Source organism: Penicillium diatomitis (genome assembly GCF_028827545.1).
Source record: "Penicillium diatomitis strain IBT 30728 chromosome Unknown utg000002l_segment0_segment0, whole genome shotgun sequence".
Taxonomy (NCBI): Eukaryota; Fungi; Ascomycota; class Eurotiomycetes; order Eurotiales; family Aspergillaceae; genus Penicillium; species Penicillium diatomitis.
Genome location: NW_026623174.1, coordinates 1,495,554 through 1,519,273, shown reverse-complemented (window position 1 = coordinate 1,519,273; position 23,720 = coordinate 1,495,554). Strand labels below are relative to the sequence as shown.

Sequence of the window (23,720 nt, the reverse complement as noted above, 5' to 3'; positions counted from 1 at the left end):
CAAATCCTCCTCCGTCTCACACTGGGCCTCTTCCCATGCCGTCTGCTGTCCTCTCCCTCCCTCCCGACCGGACGCCCTGGACAGATTGGATCAATTCACCGCAGTGCCATGGATGGTGCGGGCCTGCGACTGCCATTCTAGATCATCAAACAATGCATCTGTCCCGCCCAGACTCGAGGATCGACACCGAACGTCGTTTTTCCCAGCACGCCGTGCTGGACGCCACGTTAGACGGCCCTAATCCCGCGAGACTTCGCCGACGGGCCTCCCAAGGATCTCTCCGCACCCGACCATCCCCCGTCTCTCGATTCCTCTCCAAGAGCAGCGTGGCTGTCCACTTCCCCTCCTGGGACCAACGCAGCTCCTCTCCCGGTCCTGCATCGCGGAATCGGTCAACGGAATCTCGATTACGCTTGTCGACCACCGTATCTCGCGGGCCGAGACCCTTGACAGCCCATTCTCGCTCTTCTTCCATCTCCACCTCGCCCTTGAACTCGCCGCCACTCGCCTACCAATCTGACTATCCAGCCACCTTGCCACCCACGCCTCCCGAGGACGATAGCCACGTCTCGTGGAACCCCAAGTCCGAAATGCTGCTCTTTGACGACCACCCGCATCAAGAGCCGGGTTCCTCCGCCATGATCGACGAGGTTCCCAGAACGGACAACTCCTCAACGGGTCGCTCAGATACCTTGAGTAGTGCGTCAGATCGATCCTCACATGGATCATCATCCAGCTCGAGCGGGAGTCCCGGGCCTCACGATGAGATGGACCTGCAACAGGACGTGGGGTCATGGCTGGACCATGGAATTAACGTAACTGGTAAGGGATTCCACAAAAAGCCCTTCCCCCCCAGCGGTGAAGCAGGGGTCCTTTTGATTGCGTCCACTTATCTCTTATTAACCCATATTTCGCCGCAGTATCATCACTGGCAAGCTCAAATCCGCGAGGCGACGCTGTCAAAATTGTCTCGCAAACCCTACCTTACCCACGACCCTCCGACCAAGCCGTCTCTCTTCCCAGAAACGATAGTATCTTCTACTCGATTGTCCGTGCCGTTCACGATCACCTTCAGCCCGGGCAATCCCCCTATATCAATGTCACTCATGCCGTTCCTGAGCAATTCTCCCTCTCCGATCTTCCCCACTCCCCTCCTAGTACTCCCCGTTCGCCCACGGCCGCCGACGAGTTCTTCAATGCCACCGTCTTCTCCAGTGCCGCCGTGGTCGGTGCCTACCATGACTACCGAGGCCCCATTCAACGACAAGTTTCTCACGCTCCGGTGCCCATCGTTCCACCCCACAGTGTCCATATCTCCGTTCTAGAAAGGTACCTGCCTCCGCCCTCAGCGCAGGAGTACCGTGATGTGTTTTGCGCCACCCGCCCATCCTTCCTCGTCGATCGTCTTTCCGAACTGTCTCCGGATGGCGGTTCGCTCTTGTTCGTGTACCCCACGAAAAAGGGCGCGTCAACCTTCAAGTCTCAATACTTGGGACCCCTCCTCGACCCACTCCTCCGGCAACTGGTGGTTGTGAACGGTCTGTCCGCCGATGTGGGACGACATCTGGGCAAGATGTCCACCGTCTCCATGATGGACGACTTTGCCACCATGAAGGCCAACTTGGCCGCACTGTGTGAAACCCTGAGCTCCCAATCTTCACAATTCCAGATTGTGGATGCTGGGAAGAGCAGTGCTCGTCTTGATCGTGAACTTTGGGTGGAATGGTACATTCACCAGGAGAAGGCGCGGATCAAAGAGGTGCTCAATCTGTACTCGCAGAACTCGCGTCGACTCCCAGTGAACAAAGCTCTCACCACCGGAGTCGCCGGCAGCCTCATGCCCGACAAGGAAGTGACTTCGTCCATGCTCCTGGGCGAGATCTTCGAGGGCATTCGCAAGCGCCGCTACGGCGAGGATAATGAACCTCGGGATGGAGTTGAATTAGGGGTCTTTGTGATTCGTCGGACTCGCTAATTTTGGCGGCCTATAATTGCACGCGACCCACGATTCTCCTAGTCATCTTCTTTCTCGATACATAATGCCCCAAGCACAGGGCTGACGCTCTCTTTGCTATCTTCTCATCCCCTCCCCCCGCCTCTCCCTCTCTCTCTCTCCCACGCCCGCTCTTGCTTTCGAGGCTGTAATGAACATTATATTAGACCTCGGTGTATGGTCTTTTGCGGAGACTTGCTCAATACTTGTCTTTCTTCATATGTTTGGCTTCTTTCTATCTTTTACTAGCTCGCACTTCGAGCGCATTGGTTCGCGCATTGCCTTTTGGCTGGACTGGAACGATTCAGAATACCCATGATGTTTTTTGTTTGTTCAACCCCCCTTTACGGCATAAAAAGGATACGATGGTGTTGTTTTTCTTCTTTCGGCTTAAGGGATTACTAGCATCCTTGGTTCAAGGACATAGAGAGGTACAATATAACTCACTCTCATTGGATACTCTAACGAACCATTGGATGACTCCCCGTATCTCAGGAATATAATAGCCTTAGGCGCCAGAGACCCCAACACGGGTGTCAAGATGCTCAGAAGTTCAACCACCTGCGGTTGCCAATTGTACTGATAAGTGCTACAACGCATTTTATCTCCGCCTCGGGCTGGTCGTCGTAGCATTCGTCTTGCACTGTACAGGGACAAAATGACGTACCATGAGTCGGCAGTGGATGATGCGCCTTGTTCTTGAGAATCTCCGACCTCCGATCTCCGCAGTTCCTGCTCAACGGGCGAGACACATACGTCAGGGTTTCTTTTCGATGGGTCTTTGCACTATTGCAGTCCGCGCTAGTTGAATCATGTCTCGATTTTTATTAATTATTATTAAAATTGAAATTGACTCGCTCGATTATTGCACATTTCATTTGGCCGGCGTTGAAATGACATGGATGGTCTCGGCCATGAAGTGGTAAGGACTCTCTGTTTTTGGCGGGGGGGGGGGGGGGGGGGGCTTCTGCCGAACTGAGCTAGGCGTGTCGCCCTGGGCCTCCAATGCCTGTGATGCGAATAACGCAAAATGAAAATTGCAATGGAACGGAACTGGATTGACTGAGGTCTTTACAGTCTACAGTCTACAGTCTGCAGCGGTGATTCCACTTCAAAGACCTTACTTAGCTAGGCAGTAATTACCACGTTATCTGGCAATCTGCTGACTACTACTGACTCGGTACGTTGACGGGCGCGACTCTGTTCCTCCTGGGACCTTATTACACTCATACACTGCGAAGAGCTTCTTGATCGAACTTTCAATGCAGCTGGTCATGCGATTGACTTAGTGAGGAGTGTACTATTGCAAGCTAATTTTGTTGATCCTAGCTTTATGAGAAGCTGGACGCTGAACTGGTCATTCGTCATGATGCTGTCCCTACCTTATCCCCTTGGATCGTGGTGACTAAGTCAGCTGATTTCATCATTTGACACCGCCTGTTGATGTGAACCGGCAATAAGCGGATACTGCCAGTGCCAGATGTGCGATTTCGTATCTTTGCAACGGAGTCGATTCGCTCGATCACAGTAAGGAAAGCATACCGTCATCGGATAGCTCAGCGAAAAGCGCGTATTTTAGCTGATATAATGAGCCTTCTCATCATGGTCTCTTCTTCTTGGTCTCTGAGCGTGTATTCTCCTCGTCAGCTTAATCCTTATCACTCATGAACCCGCCCCGAGTCGCGTAAAGTGTATTCTTCGGCCGGGTGAAACATTTATCCGGCCGTCCCGCTCTAGCGTAAGAGAGTACATGCTCCAGCGGCGTGCGCTTTTCTGGCGGCGGAGCAACCACCATTACCTTGCGCTTCTCAGCCCATGCACAACTTTCCTGTACCTTGCCTTTGTGCGCTTCGGCTACATTCTTGACATCTGCGAGCTTTGCTTGGAAAACATCCTCATCTGACTGCGCTGCTCAGAGGCTGGAAGTCTTGTTTGGCCAGGGCCTAGCACATCGCTACTCTTTCTCTCTCCATAATTCCCTCTATGGCCTACTCACCAGGCCCTCAGTCCCCTGGTGCTGGGCCTGCTTACATGGCTACTAGAAATCGGTCTGCGAGTCCCCCTGGAGCATCTGGAATGCCTTCCAAGAGGGACAAGCGCCGAACCGCGCTACAAGAGCGCCTCCACGATCTGACGGCCACGTTCTCCCAAAATCGCGATGCCCAGTTTCGCCAGCAACTTCACTCCCTACAATGCGACATGACTCTGATAAACAACGCGGACCCATATCAGACGGGTCCCTTGCCGGATTCCTCTGCAGACATTGCCCGATTGATCGAGGAGACAGTGGGGGGGGGAAGTTTGCAAAGGAAATGGCGAGTCTCTCTGGCACTTGGTATTCCAAGTTTGTGCAGGAGATCAATAATGTCAAGGAGCAGAAAGATGCAGACTTGGCGCAGATCATGGTATGATCCAGATTTCTACTTTCGTCTCATTGCGGTGCAAGAGCTTGCGAGGTCTAACCGTTTTTTCGTGTGTCTTGCGCAGAACCGACATCAAAATAGTCTGGAAAGACATCGCCGCGAGTATGATTTCCGTGTCCACTTTGCCAAGGAGGAGTTCAATCAGCTGTCCGGTACACTGCGAGAACGACTCATGCAAAGTATCTCCAGCAAGAGGTCTCGCCTCATGCGGGAAAAGGAGCAGCTCGACATTGCGGACACCAATGCGCTGCTTCTCCATCCGAATCAATTCAGCATCACCAATCCTGCAAGTCCAGGGGGATCCATGGTAATCGCAAGACTCGTCACACTCGTCATCGCGTGGACCTCGACGAACTGGGCAACGGTATCGTCTCGGAGTTGAACAAACGCAAGCGTAAAGCGCCGGAGGAAGAGCCCGGATCGCCTGCGCGAGAAGCAGGCGGTACCACCCCGGCCGAGCGATCCAAGGCCTACGTCGAGAAGCAATCGGCCCCAACATACTCGATTCAGTCCCTCTTCACCGATAAGGAACTGAGTGCTCATTCCAATCAAGCCCATGTCGCGACTGTCCATTTCTTCTCCACTTCTAAGCGCCCCGAGCAGGGCTCAGGGGCAGTGACGAATGGGAACAACACCGAGACGGAAGACACGCTTGATGGCACTGTCCACGAGGAAAATGGGACTCCCAGTGCCACTGATATGATGCGCACCGCCAGTCAAAATTTCCATATCACACGCTCCACGCGCGGTACAGCCGCCCACAGCGCTCTTAGTGCGCTGGCTGATCTCGCAGATAAAAATGCGACACGGCCAGCATTACCCTATCATGTCCTCTCCAATTATCATGCTCGTCCGAACGGCAACGCGCCGCCCTTGACATCCTTGCTGAGTGAAGAAGTCGACGATGACCTGTCGAGGGTAGACCGGCTACATAACTCCAAGGCGGGTGCATGGATCGATGCATCTCTGGTCGACCTGGTTGTGGCTCCACTGCCTTCTGAACCTGTGGACGGTCGCCCTCCGAACCCTGATCGCTTTACTTCGCTACATCCCGATTTCCCTGCTGTTGTTGGTATGCAACTTCAACCTGTACGTTCCAATCCCGGAGCCGAGGTTTTCCCTGCTATCGCAATGGAGCGTGAACGAAGTACCAAGCGATCACGTCATCACTAAGTGTCCACCCATGTGTGATACAGAGACTCGAATTATATGTGCTTTGAGGAGTTTTGGTTGTATCGGGTGGTGTGATTTTGTTCGTATAACCAGGCAGGACCGGGTGTCCTGTAAACGTGACATTGGCTGCTAACATGGCAGCATTCGTGATTTTGTGCTTTTTTCACTATCTTTTCTGCTTTTCTGCCGGAGCAAAGGCCTGGTGTTTGGACTCGGGATCTTGAGCTTGCATGTCTTGTTATGTCTTGTCAGCATTATGGTCATATCTTTGCGTTTCCCAGGAGGGTACCCTACCTCCTTAATCATGCGCTTTATGTTTCTTCTTATTCCCACTCGGCATGTCTGTTGCACACATCGTACTGCTGTCCCTTTTAGGAGACTCTTCTTGGGGACCGGACAATCTCAACGAAATTTCATTCAGTGCAAAATCTTTCAAAGTTCCTTGGTCACTCGTCGGACCATAGCCAACGCTTCACCTCTCATCGGGAGTTCTGATTCCACTGATTGGGGGGTTCGAGCCAGTGTTACCCAGGAGTGTTTACGACCCGTAGAAAACGAGACACCTTTGTACCGATTTTAGGAGTGATCTTCCTATGCTCAGGAGTAACGTGAGCACGAGACGTTTCACTCGTCTCTCATCGCTCTTGTGGATGCGATAATGAACTCGACCATCACAGGTAAGCTCATGCCTTTCCACCTCCTGGTCAACACTGTGGTGTATCACAGAAATGCACATCGCTTATACGGTCAGAGATATCAATACTTTCTCGTCTGGAGAAGCCTCAGTGTAAGCGAGTGTAGGGTGCCAAGAAAGGCGATGGGATCACAGATCTACTAGTCTCCCCTTCTCACGTGCATGGACTCCATTGCGCTTCACTGGAACCACAACATTTAAGGTAACTTAGGTAATGCATCATAAGTTAACTCAGGGGTTGATTCCTACTCTTTAGTAATACGACGATTTGATGGAACAGCGACGAACGTTGCGCTCCATTTTTAATCAGAAATCCGCTGATGATGCAATCTTTAACCTTGTCGAAGCAATCGGAACCGGTCACCTGAATAATAAGGTGGTGTCGGAGAGATTTTGGAGTAATCGGAGTGTTTGGCGGCGTTCGCCATCCCAACTTGTCATCCGAGATGACAAATGCAACGGATGACGCTATCCCAGCATCCATTCGCGCTACACGAATCAGTTGGACGGAAGCTTAACGGGAAATGAGTCTATCATCATCCAATGGCCAAGCACTGCCGAGGCCAATATCTAGAATTGCGGAGAAGACGAGACAGTCAGGCCAGATGAAGTCATCAATTATATAAAGAAGCAGCGTTTCCGGGGTCTAGTGATATCGCACAAGCACATCTATTGATCCTCTTTAGATCTGATCAATCCGAACCCGCGTTTCGACTTGATCTATACCACGATCTTCAGTCGCCACCTTCTGCGCTCTGAAAAACAAGTGACTGATCCAACACAAACAAACATTGAATTACAGTGCAAGGTCCTGCACAATCTGAACAATCGCCTCAACCATGTCGACCACAACAACCGGAACGACCACCAAAACCACCATCTCAACCTCGACCACCGACGCCAACTACGTCCCTCGCGGTCCAACAAGCGCCGAATTGACCTTCTATGCGCCTCCGCCCGACAACGCCCAACCCTTCAACTACGTGGAGTCTCCACCCCCAGGCCAACCCACCCGCAACTATGGCGAAGACACGCAACGAGTATCTCTGAACGACATTCGCGGCAACGAATCCTCCTTCCACCTTGACAAGGACTCGTTTCAAGCGCTGCAAGACGTCTCATCCGCCACGACCTACGCCACCTTTGATTCCGACGCTTCCATCCGTGAAAACTACTATCCCGAGGTAGAAGCCTTGATCAAAGAACATATACCCGGAGTCCACAAGATCACCCTCTTCGACCACACCATTCGACGCGCCAATCCAGACTCCCGCCGTCAACCGGTCAACCGCGTTCACGTCGATCAAACCCCGACTGCGGCCCTCGCCCGGGTCAACTTGCACATCACCAACCCGGACGAAGCCAAAGCGCTCGCGGAAGGGCGCTACCGCATCGTGAACGTCTGGCGTCCCCTGAGTGAGGAACCGGTTCAGTCCTCGCCGTTGGCGTTCGCCTCGGCGACCTCGGTCGACCCGGCGGATCTGGTGGCTGTGGAGCATCGATATCCCAATCGAACCGGCCAGACGATGGGGGTCAAGTACAACCCCGGACAAAAGTGGTATTACTGGTCGGGCATGACGGGTCGGGAGAGATTGTTGCTCAAGTGCTCGGATTCTAAGGGACTGAGAGATGGTGATGTCTCGCAGTGGGTTCCGCATACGGCATTTGTGGATGAGAGGACGCCGGAGGGTGCCAGACCGAGGGAGAGTATTGAGGTGCGGGCGTTGATCTTTGGATAATCATTGGAAGGGAAGCTGTTTTTTTTTTTTTTTTTTTGACTTGGTGATGATTGTTTGTGATTGAGATGGAGTATTGCTGCGAATGCATTGATGGTGTACTTGGTTCTTGGAATTCTTCTTGCTCTACTTGAGTGGTGTTTACGGCGCATACTTCTAGCATACCGTGAGCAATCGTTTTTGCCTCAATTCATGAATTGATTGTCAAGTCCTAGTAAGACGATTGCCCGACATCTCCGCACCTCCTGAAATGATAGTAAATCTCAACTCATAAAGTATTATCTAAAATCATCTCCAGGCCCTAACTGTCCTCCAGTCCGCCAGGCCAAGCTCTCAAAACACACAAGTTCAATTTGCCTGGCGCTGCAACCGTCGCAAATTCAAAAATGGGTTGGAGTTCTTTTCTGCCTTACTCTCTTCCCCACTGCTCAGCAGTGATTCCGTAGATCGGCGTCTCCTCCACGCTTTGCGAAACTGAAGACGTTCATCTTCTTGTTGTTTAGTCCGCATTAACATGAAATACTCATGGGCAGCCTTTTCTGTGCTTAGAGCTTGAACCTATCGATAGTAAGTTAGATTGATAAGACATCATTTTCCAGTGGAAAAAGAATCCAGGAAAAAATAAAACAAAAAAGCGATTAAATGACTGCAAGTGAGCTGGACCTCCCGAGCACAGTCAAGAAGGGAACTCGTTCATGTTGATGCTTCCCCCCCCCCCCCCCCCCCTCAAGCACGTGACAGCAGGCGTATCTCACGACGACAACAAGGGAGCACTGTAGAGACTAGAGACGTACATGATCAAGCCATAATTCTTGTTCCGAGCTCCAGGCCTTTTGGCAGATGGCGAGCTGCTTCTGCGCCAGACGGAGCCTTTTCTCCTGCTCATGAGTCCAGCGTGACTGGCTCTGGACAATACTCGCCCAGTGCACCACCCGAGATAGCCGAGCCCTTGCAGACGCCGTGCGAACAGACGCAGATGGATAATCCTCCCACTCGAAGTCGGAGTCATCTGCCACTGACTTTCTCGAGAATTCATCCGAGCACATATACTGATTGGGATGATCGGCGGCCGGCTTCACCGCTATATGCACGCTGTGTGAGTCGTCACCGTGCAGGGAAAATGAGCCGGAGACGTTGGCGCTCTTCATCTCAAGATGAATAGCCCCATCCTGAAAGACTTGATCCAGAGGGTAACTGGGGGAAACGGTTTGTTTTGCCTTGCCCTTGTCAGCGGATGGTCTGCGCTTCCAGGATAGGCCGAGAGGAAAGGCACGTTGTACAGCAGCGAGAACCGGCATCAGCAAGCTAGTGGCACATGGAAGCCGTGGAATGTTGCTAGAATCAGATATCGAAAGAGGCCAGCGGAATCTCAGAAAGTGAGTGTTCTTTTTTTTTGGAGTTTCTGGAAATGCCGAAAAAGGGTGTCCCCCAAGCGTCTTTATAAAGATGCTCACGATGCTCGGGTAGAAGATGCCGTGGAAGCTCTCCTCCGGCCTCTATCCCGACCATGATTATCAAACCCTCCATCTACGAGGACCTCCCCATGCACCGGCGATGCGTTTCGAGGCGGGTGGATCTTGGGAGAAAGGGCGTCTCGTACTTGGTTGACCACGCGACATGCAGAAAGCGTTCGGCGCCTATGGTTGGTTCGATCCTCCATGACAAGCTGCAGCTTTGGTCGAGACCGAAATGAACGCGGGCGTGGTAGGTACTCTGGTGTATGTCCAGATCTTTGCGAGGCGAATTGCTTGTTGATGCCCAATATCATCGTGCCTTTGTACGAGTCTGTCCGGCTATAGCAATGACAAGGGAGCAAGCGCGATATGCGAGCCAGCGACAATCAGCATGTCTTCATTGGCGTTCAGTCATTCTAGACTCTATAGAGTGCCCTAGTAGAATGTTTCTGGAGATAATCAAGAAGAACAAAAGACATTGTGCAATTGTGTCCACCAATCCATCCTATACGCCTCGCGTATTTGGTTATAAACTGTACTTCCACGCGGTAAACAAGACCGTGAAACTCCAAAAGAGAGCATGCAGAACATCGTGAGGGAATCATAAGCAGTGTCAAGGAAAGAAAGAAAAAAAAAGTAGTCACAGCGAAGGAAATGGACATTTGAAACAGTTCAACAAAAGGATCTTCAACATACTCGAGGACCATGACGACTTGCTCGCGAGTTTGGTCTGTCTGCGACGGAAAGAAGGAGGAGCCTGATTTGAACATAAAGTAAACAAGAACTCGCAGGTGTTCAACGCCACGTATCCACAGATCCCGCCCGGACGGTCTTCGCTTTTTGATTCTCTCGAATCTGTTCGCCAATGATAATGCTGATCAATCTTCGATGGAGGTCGGCTTCGGTCCACTCGACACGCCCACTGCCCCCGTATTCAACGTCTGCGCGGGACAGATCATGCACAAAGCGGTCTATGATAGCAAATTGGAGTTCTGTAATGGGTACCCCATGAAGACCGTCTGAAGTCCAGATCCAATCTCCAATGATCTCGGTGCGCCCCGCAGCCTTGTGATAGGAGAAGCGTTCCGGCGCACGTTTCGCCAACTGGTAGAGGCGCTGGAGGGCTTTGTAGTGTTCATCGGAGAAGTACCCGAAAGTTGACAGAGGCCTGGAACGCCTCTTCAACTGGTGTTGATCATTTAGATCTTGGTCTCGATCGACTTGTTCCTGGTCACCTGCAACACGTGCACCTTCTGGAGCTGCACGTGAGTCGACACCAGATGAGGTTCCCTGACCACTTTGCGATGATGCACGTGCCTCGTTGGGTTCGGCAGAAGATACATGATCACGTGGATCCTTCGGGGGTGAATTGGCAGAGTCTCGCAGAGATCGAGAGAGTGACTGGCTTGAGCGGTCCGAAACAGGCAGCTGACCAGCTGGCCCATGAAGACTCTGCCCAGTTTTGGTTTTGCTTCTTTCGGTTTGATCATCGTGGTGCTCGAATTCCGAGTCGGGATCGTCTTGAGAAGCCGCAATCGAACTAGAGCTATCCTCCTCGTCTTGTTCTGGTGCTTTCAGCCACCTGGGCGTAAGACTTGTGATTTGTTGAAACCAAGTTGATTCTTCTGCACTCTTTTGAGATCGACGCATAGACCTTGGTGTCGCAGCTGAACTATTTTCAAAAGGGTTGGTCGCCTCACAAGCAGCATCTGGACCCACTTCAGAGCCATGCGTGTCTTCATCATGTCGGGAGATATTGGGCTTGAAAGCAGGAGAATAACTGAACTCTGCATCCGATCCAATGTGTGGGCTGGACTGTGGCATAGGCTGCAAGCGAACTCTCTGTCCAACTTTGCGGGCGGAGGACGCAGACTTCATTGCGGATTGAAGCGGTGCGACAAGTCGGCGGTTGAGCATCTCTCTCGGTGTACTAGTCCCATCGTAATAGTTGGCTCGATTTGGAGTTTCTTCATGCGCGAGAAGAGCGGAAAGGTCGACGTTTTGATCGCGTAATTTTCGGATATGAGTCGGCACGGGATGGGTGCCATCATGATGCTCTATTGTCACATATACGGGCGACGAGCTTGAGCGACTTTCATGGGTGGATGCATGTTCACCAGCTTCCCGCCAGAGACCGGGCGACCTTTGAACGACGTCCGGCTGAGCCTGCTTTTCGGAATGATGGGAAATGTTGCTCTGATCTCTGGCTTCCTGTTGCCAGATATCTCCATCGTCGTCGTCGTCGTCATGGATCAAATCTGCGTCCTCCGTGACAGGACGTGGATCCTGTCTTGATTGCGAGCTTAGCGGCTTCGAAACCTTCGGACTGAAGTCGTCGACTCTCCATATGTCCTCTTCCTCGTCTTCCTCGTCTTCCTCATGCTCGGGCGATTCTATTGGTCGCTCGACTCCCTGACTGACAGGTTGTGTCAAAGGGAGTTTCGCAAATTCTTCATCGGGTCTAAATTGATCAGACAGCGGATTGTTGTTGGCAAGCTCTTCCCTCAAGGGCGTTGTAGATCGTCGTCTCTCTTCAGACCGTTCCGAATTCTTCGACCCATGAGCCGAGTACTCAGAGGGTGCTTCTTGTGGCATCGGCTCGTCACTTTCGACACTGATGAACTTCCCTGAGTTCACTGGATCTCTGGCTTGGCGACTGACTCGTTCCCGCTCTCGCTGCCACTCGCGTTCCCGTGACGCTCGTGCAGTATTTTTGTCCGGACGTGGGGAATCGACCTGGTGCAGACTATTGGGCACGGCCTGGGACTCATCGCGATCCTGAAGTTTTGTTTGTTGGGGCATATCTTCCACTGAAGCATCTTCCCACTCTTGAGAATTGTGCCTTCGTCCAATCTGATGGGGCCAATGATGACGTTCCTCATCATCATGCTGCAAGATAATATCATCTTCCTCATCTGCATCAACAGTCTCCGGTTGAGACCCATACTCCAATGTTCGTTGGACATTAATATTTTGCGCAGCTTCGCGACCGACTCGTAAGTCGTCAGATCGTGGACCTTCTGGAGATCTAGTCTGAGGAAGGTTCGGATAAGAGACCTCGGAGTCCCGCTGCCTTGTCTCTGGTCGTATTTCAGGGTACTCAATTCGAGGGCTGACTTGCATCGAGGTAATGGCCTCACTCAAAGGACTCGGCCTTTTCACAGTCTGCGCGCCACCTCTTAGGCTTTCGATCCTTCCGGATAGTTTTCGCTTCAATCGGTCTCCGATTCTGCCTGAACCCTGCGTAGTGCCTGCTTCGGACCCGGGCTTCGTACTTGAGCCGATACCATATTGCTTGGCGGAAGGTAAAGTGTCGAGTGAAACCATGGTGAATCCTTCGCTTTCCATGATAGAATCGAATTCCTCATGCTCATCCGTTGGATCCACCGAGGACGGTTGTTGGCGCTCGTGAGCTGAGTCGGTCTGATTTGGGCTGCCATTGACAAGTGCAACTGGGTCTTGAGCCTGAGTGTCTTCGTCGGCCAGCGACGAAGTTGGGGTTGGTGTCGGGTATGTACGAGGAGAGACAGTACCGCCCGCGCGGTGAGAAGATAGTGTTGAGGAGCCTAATCTTTCGCGGGTAGGAGTTGGGATTTTGGATGGGGTGGAATGTATATCATTGTCGTCGTCAAGGAAGTGATGTTCGGTGGCGCTGATGACCGGTGTATTGTAAGAACGCCTGCCGTAGTCACGCGGCCCGGCGATATCTTGCCGTGTATTCAAATTCGCCGTCGAAGAGCCAGGTACATCGATGACTGACAAGTCATTCGTTGTAAGGGGACCGCTCTCGTAGTCTCCATCTGTGGATATGTTCATAGGGCTCCACATCCGATCGGGGTTCGCGCTGGCGTCGGTTGTGATGTCCATTGGACTGTAGTTCTGCGACATTGGCTCCGCGCCAGGGGTGTTTTCAATTCTCAATTCGTCGGAAAACATCGAATTCGACGGTAATTGTGGCCTCGGCGTGTTCTTGCGCGGTCGCCCAGGTCTCCTTTTCGGTGTTACGCCTATCGATCCGGGCGCGTCGTCTCCCATTATCCTCGGCCAAGGCGACCCGTTATGCGGTTGTGTTTCTGAATCGTTCAAGCGAATTCGACGTTTCACTGGAGTCCCCCGTTTCATGGGACTCCCTTCATCTTTCAAGGGTACCATGGTTGTCACCGTTGTCGGTCTGGGTCGCTTTCGCGAAGACATCGCGCTGGCAGCATCTTCCCCGTCTTGCGTAGCTTCCAAGGTGACCCTGATGCGCCACGGACTGACATTCCCATCCTGCGCCAGCAGCTTGTCTGGCGAAAGCGACTTTTGGTAACCGTCGAGTTTCATGGCAGGTGATCCAGGGAGGAGGACATCGTCGAATCGAATCGAGTGCGCGCTCCTCGTCGGGCTCAGAGTCATGCGCCGGCGTTTCGCTGGAGTCTTGTGTCGTTTAGTAATGGCAGGCGACAGCCAGCTTTGGCGACCTGAGAAAGGTTTTATTGGCGATGAGATCAGGTACTCGGCGTCCCCAGGAGGGCCTAGAATGTCGGGGGAGGAGCTCTGGCTGCGCGACGTAATTGACATCGCGGACTCGCTTAAGGAGGTCTCGGGCACGCGTTGCGCAGCAAAGGTGGATAGAAGGTGGCCTGTGGAATGCTGTCGAGGGTCGAGTCTCGACGGGCCAGGACTTTGTACATGCACATTCAAAACACCGCGGGGCAATGGCGTAAACAAGTCTCCCAAAGCGGCACGAGTTGGTGCCCACTGTGAAGCCGTTCTCAGTGGACAGGCGGAGGTGGATATGCAGGATTATATAATCTGGTGTTGACGGTCAGGTGGAAACCTTTTGGCCCGGTTGTGGGTCCGTTGCGTTGTGGAAGCCTTTGTTGACATCCGAAGGTCAATCGAGAACGTCAGTCTTGTTTACCTGCTTATTCCGGCTTGTTTCTATCGTGTCCGCGGATTATTATGGAAGTGGCTTTGTAAATATAAACATATTGGGACTCTGATGTGTCTTGAACATATCATGAGTATAAGCTTGCCGTTTACACCTCTTCCTCCAACACTTGTACCTCGCGCACCCGATTCAATTCGGTCCCACAGAGATTGGCGACAGCATGCACACACCCGCAGAGCATCTGAACATCATCTTTGGAGATTCCTACTCTTCGACAGCCCCTCATATGCCAGTATGTCATTCGGGGAAGATCTTGACCCATAACCGCAGACAAGGCGATAAGCTCCGTGTCCACGTCATCCAAGATCTGGCGATCAGACAAGTACAATCCGTATGAAATATCACACAATGCATTCGCAAAATCTTGGTGCTTCCTGAACAACTTCAATAAACCAGGTGTATTCTGAGCGTAAATTTTCTCCAGCCATTCCATCCCCTGTGTGTGGTTCTCTGGACCGGATTGCCATGACTCCCGACTAACCGGCAGATCTATGTTGTCCTCTGGCTCCAGGGTGGAGATCGAGATGATCGCCTCGGCCGGCTTAGGTACGCCCAGTAAGGCCAGTGTCTTGAAGATCCCTTCGTGGAAGCGAAGTGTAAGGGCTCTCCGTTCTTGTTGTGTCGAATACATTGGCTGGCTGAGTAAGTACAAGTATAACTGACTGGTCATTTCGGGCTGTGAGCTTGGGATAATGGCGCCGAGTGTCGTAAGATACCATTTGTGTTGCAGTATGTTGGATTTTTGAAACTTCATTTCGATCTCCCGGAAGAGTTTGTCCCATCTTGGATCAACAGCAGCACGGTCGAAAGCAACACTCTCACTGGTAGACATGCTCGCTATGTTGAAGCGAACTATTCACGACATTGACGAAGACTCATGAGCTGTTTGTGTAGAGAGTGCCTGGAGTCATAATAACCGCTGGCGAGCGGTCCAGTCGTTGCAGCAAGATGACGCATATATCGTCTCATCTTCCAGTATTCGGAGGCAATGTGCGGAGGCCATTTCCATGGGCGGCGCCACGGGTTCGAACCAGCGATTTACGAACGATAAAGCTCGCTGGCGCACTTTTGTTGCGGATATATGGCGGAATAATCTCGGCCACCCATTTTTTAACGAGGCGCAGTCGATGATGAAGTCTTGATAAAGGTGTGTGTGACTGACTGCGTGCATCAGTAAATTCCGTCAGCAGCCACCTTTCGCCATCTCTGGCGCCTACACTACAAAAGATAAGCGCTTCGATCATTGGGAACTAAGACTTCTGGTGATGATTCAAATGAGCGTATTTGTGATTGTTTGGTAAGAAATACAAATGGTATTCGGAAAGGACAGTGTGCTTGATCGCTCTGTCGGAGACCAAGGGCATGAGTGATGATCTGCGTGCCAACATGGGAAACTGTCAGATTTGCCGTCAAGGACTGGGTCTCAAGATCTTGGTCCACTCACTTCAGTTGTGATCATCGTAGAATCTGTGGTTTGGTCATCCAAAAAATAGATCCTGTCGTGAAAGTTTCATGGTTGCATGTGTGCTTTTGACCGCAGGTAACGGAAGACGAAGCCACTAACGGCACCATTTCTGCCAAAGGCATCCTTGTCGAACAGCATAACAGTGTGGACAACCGTTATTTCCCCGACAGTTGCGAATGGTGCCACAGAACTGATAGCATCGAGAAACGCGCTTATCCAGGACATATGCCTCTTTTTCCAACACAGTGCCGCCACGGGGACAGATTGCCCTCACCTCAACGCCCGAAGTGTCTGCAGATTCTTGTGCCGACTGGTCTTGCGCAGATGTTGACTGGAGAGCTTCTTTGGCTCGCTCAGTCTCTTGGGCGAAATATTGATGGGCAACGTCGCTTGGAGTAAAGTGCTCGGAAAGGGTCAGCTCGTTAGATGGGTGAGCGTAGACATCGATTTTCACTTGACCATTTTCGAGGTACATGTCAAGGAAGTGAGAGTCGTGCAAGTTGGAGAGGAATGCATCGTAGCGATCGAGGTCATCCTCGTGGATGGCAGTTCGAGGGGAAAGAGCCTTCAAGCAACACGCTCCGAAAACCATTGTGAAAAGAATGATATGAATGAGTTTGGACAACATGTTTGGGGAAGGAAGAAAAAGGAAAAAAGAGGAGGGAAAACAGGAAATCTGGAGTAAGTGCGTTTGTGCGACAGCCTGGTCTCACGTGTCTCTGAAAGCTCGATGTTTGAGGAAGGAACCCCTCAGCCCTAATGAACGCTTTTGGCAAGTTCCAAAGGAGTTTTCGCTGTAATTGATTGACGAGATGTTCTGAAGAAACTGTGTTTTTATATTCAATTGAGCTATGTGTGTCAGCAGAGGCAACCGCCATTCCACCTGAAGTATGTTTTGGAGCAGAGGTGATTATTACTTGCCAGGGTTTGCAGAATACACCGTTGACTGTGTAACGTTCGTATTTCTCAGCTAGGGGTACTAAATATGCAGCATCATGCTAATACCAACTTCGTACCTTGTAAGGTGCATCATCACTACCTGACCGGTGGATTTGAAGTTATTGCGTTGAGCTGACTCTACCAGTGAGCATTGTACGATGGAAAGTCTCTCCAAACACTAAGAATCTCATTGTGAGGATCGAGCACTATTCGACAACAGCTGCTTAACAGAGTCTTCAATATGGTTCTTTGACCGACGGACAGGCAGAAGCTACTCCCAGTTGAAATACGAGGTCGCAGGCGGTTACCAACATCCTCTCGTTTAGGGTGAGTATTGGGCTTGACATACTAACAATCAGGCCAAATTTCTTTTTGGCGAGTGTATGACAAATATGGGCATCTCGTATTCAAGGCTAATTGCGCATAGGAAACAAAATGAGTCATCGACCGTCGAGTACCCATTTCTTTGATTGACGCTTAGGTATTTCTTCCGAATCTTGGCCGTACACATATAGAAAGCTTGAGTTCTGTAGACTACAGACCCTCGGAAAAGTCTGTGTGCTGTATCAGTAGGTACTACGAGGAAGAAACATGCCTCAAGGGCATAACAAAAGTAGATCGCAAAGGTCTCAAAGTACAGACTCTCCGCCGCAGATGACGATATATTTGTCTCATCTCATGTCTTTCAATCCCTCATTTCTCGCGAGATCGGTGTTACGGGGCTTTTGATCTCACACCCTGTCCATGGATATGGGCGTACATCAGATCATCCATTTGACTGCCCCTCGGATCATAATGGTAGCGCTCCATTGAACTCTGCGAGTAGCTCTCGTGTCTATGCGCGGAGCAAATGTGTAGGGAAATTTCTTCATGTGGCACAGAGTATGCAGATGGAGTCATATTGCCGGTCACGTAGCAAGCTGACCGTAGCTCTCGACAAAAGTCAATAATAAGGTAACATTGGAGTCATCAAACATCGCCTTGAATAGGTCTCATTCGTCCGACCTGAAACATAGTGAGTGATCGCTCCACACAGGACGATGAAGCTCATGATGACATGATGCTGTGCAACTTCCATACCAGCCTGGCTGGTGGTATGCTTGAGTCGTCGTTAGCAGTGTTGTAATTGAAAGAAAGGTACTTTCTACCTTTTGTCTTTGTGTGGATCGAGCTTCCATTACTATCCCGTGGTGATGGCTGGTGTGAGGTAGACATTAGACAGTAGGATACCCTGTGACCAGCTGTACTCCAGCAATACAAATTGCTCATTAACATCTACTTCTAGGGTAACTATTGAAAAGGTATACTCGCCTCCCGTTTGGTCGGGTACAAGAGTTACGGTAGTATGTTCCCCTGTGACTTTAATGCCCGACTCAGACTCAAAACCAGGCAGGAGAGCTGTCCAGCTTCAGCGAAATACGGCTGGACACACCCAAAATTTGACGGCAAGGCTTACAAGGGCAGAATTTATTAGAGTGTATGGGGAGTGGGTGAAATCCATTTCTCCGAACCATTCATGATGAAGCGCTATTCAACTGAAATGCTTGGCGTTGAAGAATTTGCTAGAACCGCTGAAGACGATCTGATCGTCAGGTGGGTTCCTGCAGCTCGCTATGCACAGTACCATTCTTGATCTGCATGGACACGCCGATCCCAAGGCCATGCGCTGACGCTCTATCAAAAGCGCTTGGCAACATGATGTGAGATTTGGACGTTGTATGGAGGCTTTTCCATCAAAACGACGAGAGCTGGCGCCAAGAACAAGAGTTGGAAATTTAACACACGAACCACTGAATTTTGGGGGCATAGTACCTCGGTCTCAGGACAGCAGGGATATGAAGTCGAATCCCCTATGTCAAGCAACACGTGATTAGAGAAGGCCGAGTTGATAGTTGAAACTTGAGTGGTCATTTTCCAGTATCGGTTCGTGGGGGCTGACAATATTACGCTCGTCATCCGGCTGCGTTACCCATTGAGAAGCGAATGGGTAAATCCTCGATCAGTAGATCATCATTTGGCTGTGCACAGCCGAACTTCATCAAGCTCGCGCAGAGTTCAGTGATGTCAATGTCAAATCTGGCACGGGTTTCTGCCCTTCTCAAGAAGTTCTCACATTGTTGTCACCTGGGCTTGGACTGGGGACCAGGGAGCTCACACTCGGTAAAGCAGGCAATCGCAGAGACTCATCCAATATCGGTTGCCCCAGAATCCGTCAAGGTCGATCTCCGCATGCGGCTGGGCCTTTAACCGGCCGTGTCTCTCCGGGGGCCGGGGATTTCCAGAAAGTTTGGCATCACCCAATTTCCACTTGTCCGAATCTAGACATGGAATAGAGTAGTCATGGAAGGGAGTCGCGATTGCTTGGTGAAAAATCAAGTGGAAGACAGCCAAAGTCGTGGCATCCGAGAAAGTACAAGCTCAACTGGACACTCTCCATTGTGTGATTGAATGTTAACTCGGACTTGTTGCGCAGACTGCATGGGAACGTAGCTGTCAATCGTCAACATTAGACATCAGGTTGCGACCAATGACCAGTCACATGCACAGAATGATGGCTTAGCTCTATCCCTCAAAAGTCGACCATGATCCAAAGCTCACTATGGTGGTCACCACACTCCCGCGAATTGATACTGTCCTGGATGGTGGCTGGAAGGAAGCGTGCAGCTCAACCGAGTGCCCGCCGGAGTTTTACCGCTCATGCTCACAGCCTACCGGCAGGAGCAATTCCACAGCCCAGAGAACCCCATATTAACCGTTCCATCCGTATTGCGCCTCTCAGAGCTTATTGTTGATGGTCCACCGAGTGGCGGGCCTGACCAGCCGGACCAGAACCAGGCCAGCTTTAAGCCATGCGAAAAGCCACTCCCCGCATTTGCTGAGCATCCAACAGAATCGCAACAAGAGGAACCGACAGGGACCTGAAGCCTAATCCCAAAACAGACTAGTGGACTACCGCGTCTCCGCTTTCGGTAGCCTCAAGCAGCTCGCGATACTTTGTCTTCTCCGGCGTCGAGATCAAAGATGGCAGTTGCCAGTGCTGGGATTGAACACTTCTCACTTCTCCGGGACGGTAAACAGCAGTGATTCTGTGTAGTGGTCGATACACGAGTGGTTTGTGGCTTACTGTTCTGTGTGTCCGACAATGACTGATCCACTTGGAAACTGGGGCAATCTGCCGTCCCTGCGGTCGGTTAATTGATGAGCGCACGCTAAACGTCAACCGACCCGTCAAGCTGCATTCTTACCCCGGTTTCTTGAAGCTTGCAAGCAATCCCCGCCTCTCCCCCATTGTCCCCTAGCGTCCAGTCATGCGGAGAGAGACAGTGGTGTAAGCAACGCATGACGATGATTACTCGAACCGGAAACTAGCTCTCAACACCATAAAATGCGCAGCTCTCCCCTCGGCTGCATCCGCTCATTCCTGTGTCCTCCACGAGTCACCCCTCAAATCCTCTTCTTCTACTGCTCCTTGTTCCTCACCATCCCCTTGTTTCTGGCTATCAAGATGCATTTCAAGACATACTTGACCGCAGCCCTCGGCGGACTGCCGGTGCTCGCCAGTGCGGCACCTTCCCCTGCCCCTGTCTCCACGTCGAGTGCCAGTGTGAATGATGAGCACTTCAAAAAGTACACGATCAAGTCAGAGAACATCACAGCCACGCTGATTCCCTACGGCGCCGTCTTGACCTCACTGTTGGTCCCTGACCGCCATGGCAATACTCAAGATATCCTCGTCGGTTACGACGATCCCAAGCAATATCTTCACGACAGTGAAACTAACCGCACGTTCTTCGGTGCGGTCGTGGGTCGCTATGCGAACCGTATCAAGAATGGCACCTTCTCCATTGACGGGGAAGAGTACCATATCCCAGAGAACGAGCATCACGGGCTCGACACTCTCCACGGAGGCTTCATTGGCTATGACCGTCGCAACTGGACCGTGACGGCGCACACCGAGTCGTCCATCACCTTCACTCTGCTCGACCAGGGCTTTGAGAACTTCCCAGGAGATGTCATCTCTCATGCCACCTACACTCTCTCGACCCAGAAGTCCGCGGAGAACCCCAAGGGTCTGCCTCAGATGACGACCAAGCTGGTGTCATTGGCCCTGACCAAGAAGACCCCCATTATGCTTGCCAACCACCTCTACTGGAACCTGAATGCCTTCAAGGAGCAGACTATCCTCAATGACACTACCATACAAATGCCCCTGTCTACCCGCTTCATCGAAGGCGACGGTATTCTCATCCCCACCGGAAAGATCGGTGATGTGTCCACCGCCTACGGGGGCGCCCTGAACTTCACCGAGCCCAAGCTCATTGGCAAGGACATTGACAAGACTGCTGGCCTCTGCGGCACGGACTGCACCGGCTATGACACCTGCTTGATCGTGGATCGTCCCCCCGCCTACGCTGCTCAAGACTCCGTGGTCCCCACCGTGCGTATGGCCTCCGAGCGCACCGGTATCTCCTTGGAGATTGCCACCAACCAGGCTGCCATGCAGATCTACTCCTGCAACGGCCAGAACGGCTCCATTAAAACCAAGCAGACCCAGGCCAAGCGCAACAAGGACCAGGATGGCCACGAGGGTGCCACCGTCGTCAACAAGTACGGCTGCGTGGTCTTTGAGACCGAGGACTGGATCGATGGCATTAACCAGCCTGAATGGGGTCGTCGCCGCTACCAGATTGCTGGTCCCGAGGATGGTCCTGTCGTCAACTTTGCCACTTACCAATTTGGTACCTTCTAGAAGTTGGGGGTATTGTGGACTGAAGGTGATGACTTTCCTGTTCCTGGGATGCAGCAGTGAACTCCTTTCGAAAAATTTCTTCTCAATCTTGCAATGAGGCTAGGATGCCAGTGGGTGCCGTGATTCGGCTTTCCCTTAATGTGCACAATCAGTCCTGACATCCGTACCAATGAATGATAATGCCATATTCTAAATCTTTTGTGTTTCCTAAACTGTCTTCTTGGTCTGATTTTCCAGTGAGATATTTCCCGCCTTGTAATTGCTGTGTCTAGGATTCGAGAAATTTGCTGTCTACCACACCCGGTTTACATTTACACTGGGTCTATAGGCGTATGGGCATGAAACATTCATGCCCCCGAAATATGTATACTCGAAATATGTCCCGGTGTCCACTAACACCAGTCACAAGACGCTACCCGTGGGCCCGACTATGCTCATCGACTCGCATCACTCTGTTTTTCCTGATTACAATCAATCCTCACACATAGTAGTGCCTGCGATTCATAATACATAGGAGGTTGATTCTTGAAAAGTATGATTCTTCCTCATCATTATTCACGTAAGAAAATCACAACTTGGCAAGGACATCTCGCCCTGTCACACCGGTCCCCATCAAAATCTTCTCGTCCCAGTAATTAGGATTGAAAGTGATCCGATTGAGTGGATTCAATCGATGCGCTCGATTGAACAGGTCCTCGTACACTCGTCCGCCGTAGCGTCCAAGGGCACTGATCACACCGAATTAGCTCAAAAAAATCCAAATGTGCTCTCGGTTCATGAAGGGGCCAAGTACCTGTCAAGTAAGTAGTCAGGAATCTGCCACGAGTCGACGAGCCTCACGGCATGAGGGCGAATCCACGCCATCCGGACTTGGATCTGCGAAGAAATGGCCTCGAGCTCGAATTGGGTAACAGCTTTGCAGCGAAGAAATAGACGTGGAGATCCAGGTTAGGTGAAATTGAAACAGAATACTCTTGGTAAGTTGGTTTATCCTCTTCTTTACTCACATTCAAATGCGTCGCTCTCTAGGTTCGTTAGAGCAAAAAAGCCGGAAGAGGTCCCATAGCTTCGATTTTGTCGCGTCTTCGAGAGTTGTCTCGGACGATAAAGCATGGTAGAAAGTCGAAACCAGAATTGACTGGGAGTTGGCTAGAAAGGTGAATGTCAGTCTCTAGAATGCGAAGATTTGCAGTATATCTTATGCAAACCTTTGCTTAATTTGTGTAGTTGAATGAGGAGGCTGTTCCATTTTTGTTTCTTGATGACGCGTTGCTCGTGCGCCTCATAGGTCTGTTACAGGTTAGCAATGCCAAACGTGACGCAGCTTAAAAGCCACTACATGCCTACGGCTGGCAAGACCAATGTGCGGTGCGCAACCTCCGCTCCCTCGATACCACGCAGCAGCCATATTACCTTCTTCTTACCATCCAGCGATTGCTCAACTTTACGGTGGACATGATCATCGCCATCATGGCCATTCTTCTGATTGTCCTGGTCATGCAGGCCGAATCACTAGTCAGCCCGAGATCTACACGGGCGTGGCGCTGTCAAACCTTACGTTGTTAAGTCAGGCGATGAAGACTCTCGCCATGTCGTGGACTCAGCAGGGAAACGAATATTGGATCCATACCGCGTGTCAAGGCATTTGCCGCTGCGACCGAGCGCGAGAATACAAATGAGAGTGCTTATGAACAACCGGTTGACTGGCCGTCACGCGGTGAAATTGAGATTCGCATCCCGTCTGCCTGGTATACGTACGCTTCTTCGCTTCTGTTCCTTGTTCATAGCGGTCAAATAACCAGTGAGTGATGCACAGCCGCGGCGACAGTGACAGTGACACGGAGGTCCTGGCGGTAGATCTACTGCCAAAACGAGCTCCGGCACTGCATGGTTATCTCTGTCAATCAAGGCCAAACCACAAATTACAGCTGGAGTGGATGAAGAAAAATGCCATGAGTAGAAAGTCGAGTAAGTAGCCTTCACGTGTGCTCGAACCAAATGCTCGAGGGCAGGGCCGCTACCATGTCTGATTTCATCTTGATGTTGCATTCATGGACACACTACGTATATTCGTGTCAACGTACTCGCGCTGAGCACGAATCTAGTCCAAAGTAGTTGATTCAGAGCATGGCTCGTGAGGATCATCTTTGCCCATACATT

The 23,720-nt window shown here is 51.3% G+C and overlaps 9 protein-coding genes across 9 annotated transcripts; 4 read left to right on the top strand and 5 right to left on the bottom strand.

Annotated features, from left to right (window-relative positions):
• Nucleotides 1-35: 35 nt before the first annotated feature.
• On the top strand, nt 36-1,975 carry N7539_001656 (uncharacterized protein; the record flags this gene model as incomplete). Its single annotated transcript, XM_056931259.1, has 2 exons — nt 36-822; nt 921-1,975. 2 exons carry the CDS (start codon nt 36-38, stop codon nt 1,973-1,975), a joined length of 1,842 nt encoding a protein of 613 aa, XP_056793290.1.
• A 2,001-nt stretch (nt 1,976-3,976) lies between these two features.
• Nucleotides 3,977-5,589, top strand: N7539_001655 (Sds3 domain-containing protein; the record flags this gene model as incomplete). Its single annotated transcript, XM_056931258.1, has 4 exons — nt 3,977-4,279; nt 4,339-4,398; nt 4,481-4,723; nt 4,795-5,589. 4 exons carry the CDS (start codon nt 3,977-3,979, stop codon nt 5,587-5,589), a joined length of 1,401 nt encoding a protein of 466 aa, XP_056793289.1.
• Nucleotides 5,590-7,122: 1,533 nt separating this feature from the next.
• On the top strand, nt 7,123-8,022 carry N7539_001654 (putative methyltransferase; the record flags this gene model as incomplete). The annotated part of the gene is made up of 1 exon (XM_056931257.1): nt 7,123-8,022. The coding sequence occupies one exon, from the start codon at nt 7,123-7,125 to the stop codon at nt 8,020-8,022; it is 900 nt and encodes a 299-aa protein (XP_056793288.1).
• A 345-nt stretch (nt 8,023-8,367) lies between these two features.
• Nucleotides 8,368-9,317, bottom strand: N7539_001653 (uncharacterized protein; the record flags this gene model as incomplete). Its single annotated transcript, XM_056931256.1, has 2 exons — nt 8,368-8,577; nt 8,814-9,317. 2 exons carry the CDS (start codon nt 9,315-9,317, stop codon nt 8,368-8,370), a joined length of 714 nt encoding a protein of 237 aa, XP_056793287.1.
• Nucleotides 9,318-10,268: 951 nt separating this feature from the next.
• N7539_001652 (putative AT DNA binding protein) lies at nt 10,269-14,033 on the bottom strand (the record flags this gene model as incomplete). Its single annotated transcript, XM_056931255.1, has 1 exon — nt 10,269-14,033. The coding sequence occupies one exon, from the start codon at nt 14,031-14,033 to the stop codon at nt 10,269-10,271; it is 3,765 nt and encodes a 1,254-aa protein (XP_056793286.1).
• A 461-nt stretch (nt 14,034-14,494) lies between these two features.
• Nucleotides 14,495-15,238, bottom strand: N7539_001651 (uncharacterized protein; the record flags this gene model as incomplete). Its single annotated transcript, XM_056931254.1, has 1 exon — nt 14,495-15,238. One exon carries the CDS (start codon nt 15,236-15,238, stop codon nt 14,495-14,497), a length of 744 nt encoding a protein of 247 aa, XP_056793285.1.
• Nucleotides 15,239-15,965: 727 nt separating this feature from the next.
• Nucleotides 15,966-16,463, bottom strand: N7539_001650 (uncharacterized protein; the record flags this gene model as incomplete). The annotated part of the gene is made up of 1 exon (XM_056931253.1): nt 15,966-16,463. The coding sequence occupies one exon, from the start codon at nt 16,461-16,463 to the stop codon at nt 15,966-15,968; it is 498 nt and encodes a 165-aa protein (XP_056793284.1).
• A 3,732-nt stretch (nt 16,464-20,195) lies between these two features.
• Nucleotides 20,196-21,560, top strand: N7539_001649 (aldose epimerase family protein; the record flags this gene model as incomplete). The annotated part of the gene is made up of 1 exon (XM_056931252.1): nt 20,196-21,560. One exon carries the CDS (start codon nt 20,196-20,198, stop codon nt 21,558-21,560), a length of 1,365 nt encoding a protein of 454 aa, XP_056793283.1.
• A 568-nt stretch (nt 21,561-22,128) lies between these two features.
• Nucleotides 22,129-23,345, bottom strand: N7539_001648 (uncharacterized protein; the record flags this gene model as incomplete). Its single annotated transcript, XM_056931251.1, has 6 exons — nt 22,129-22,288; nt 22,354-22,474; nt 22,568-22,585; nt 22,769-22,850; nt 22,908-23,051; nt 23,319-23,345. The coding sequence occupies 6 exons, from the start codon at nt 23,343-23,345 to the stop codon at nt 22,129-22,131; spliced, it is 552 nt and encodes a 183-aa protein (XP_056793282.1).
• Between the last annotated feature and the right edge of the window lie 375 nt (nt 23,346-23,720).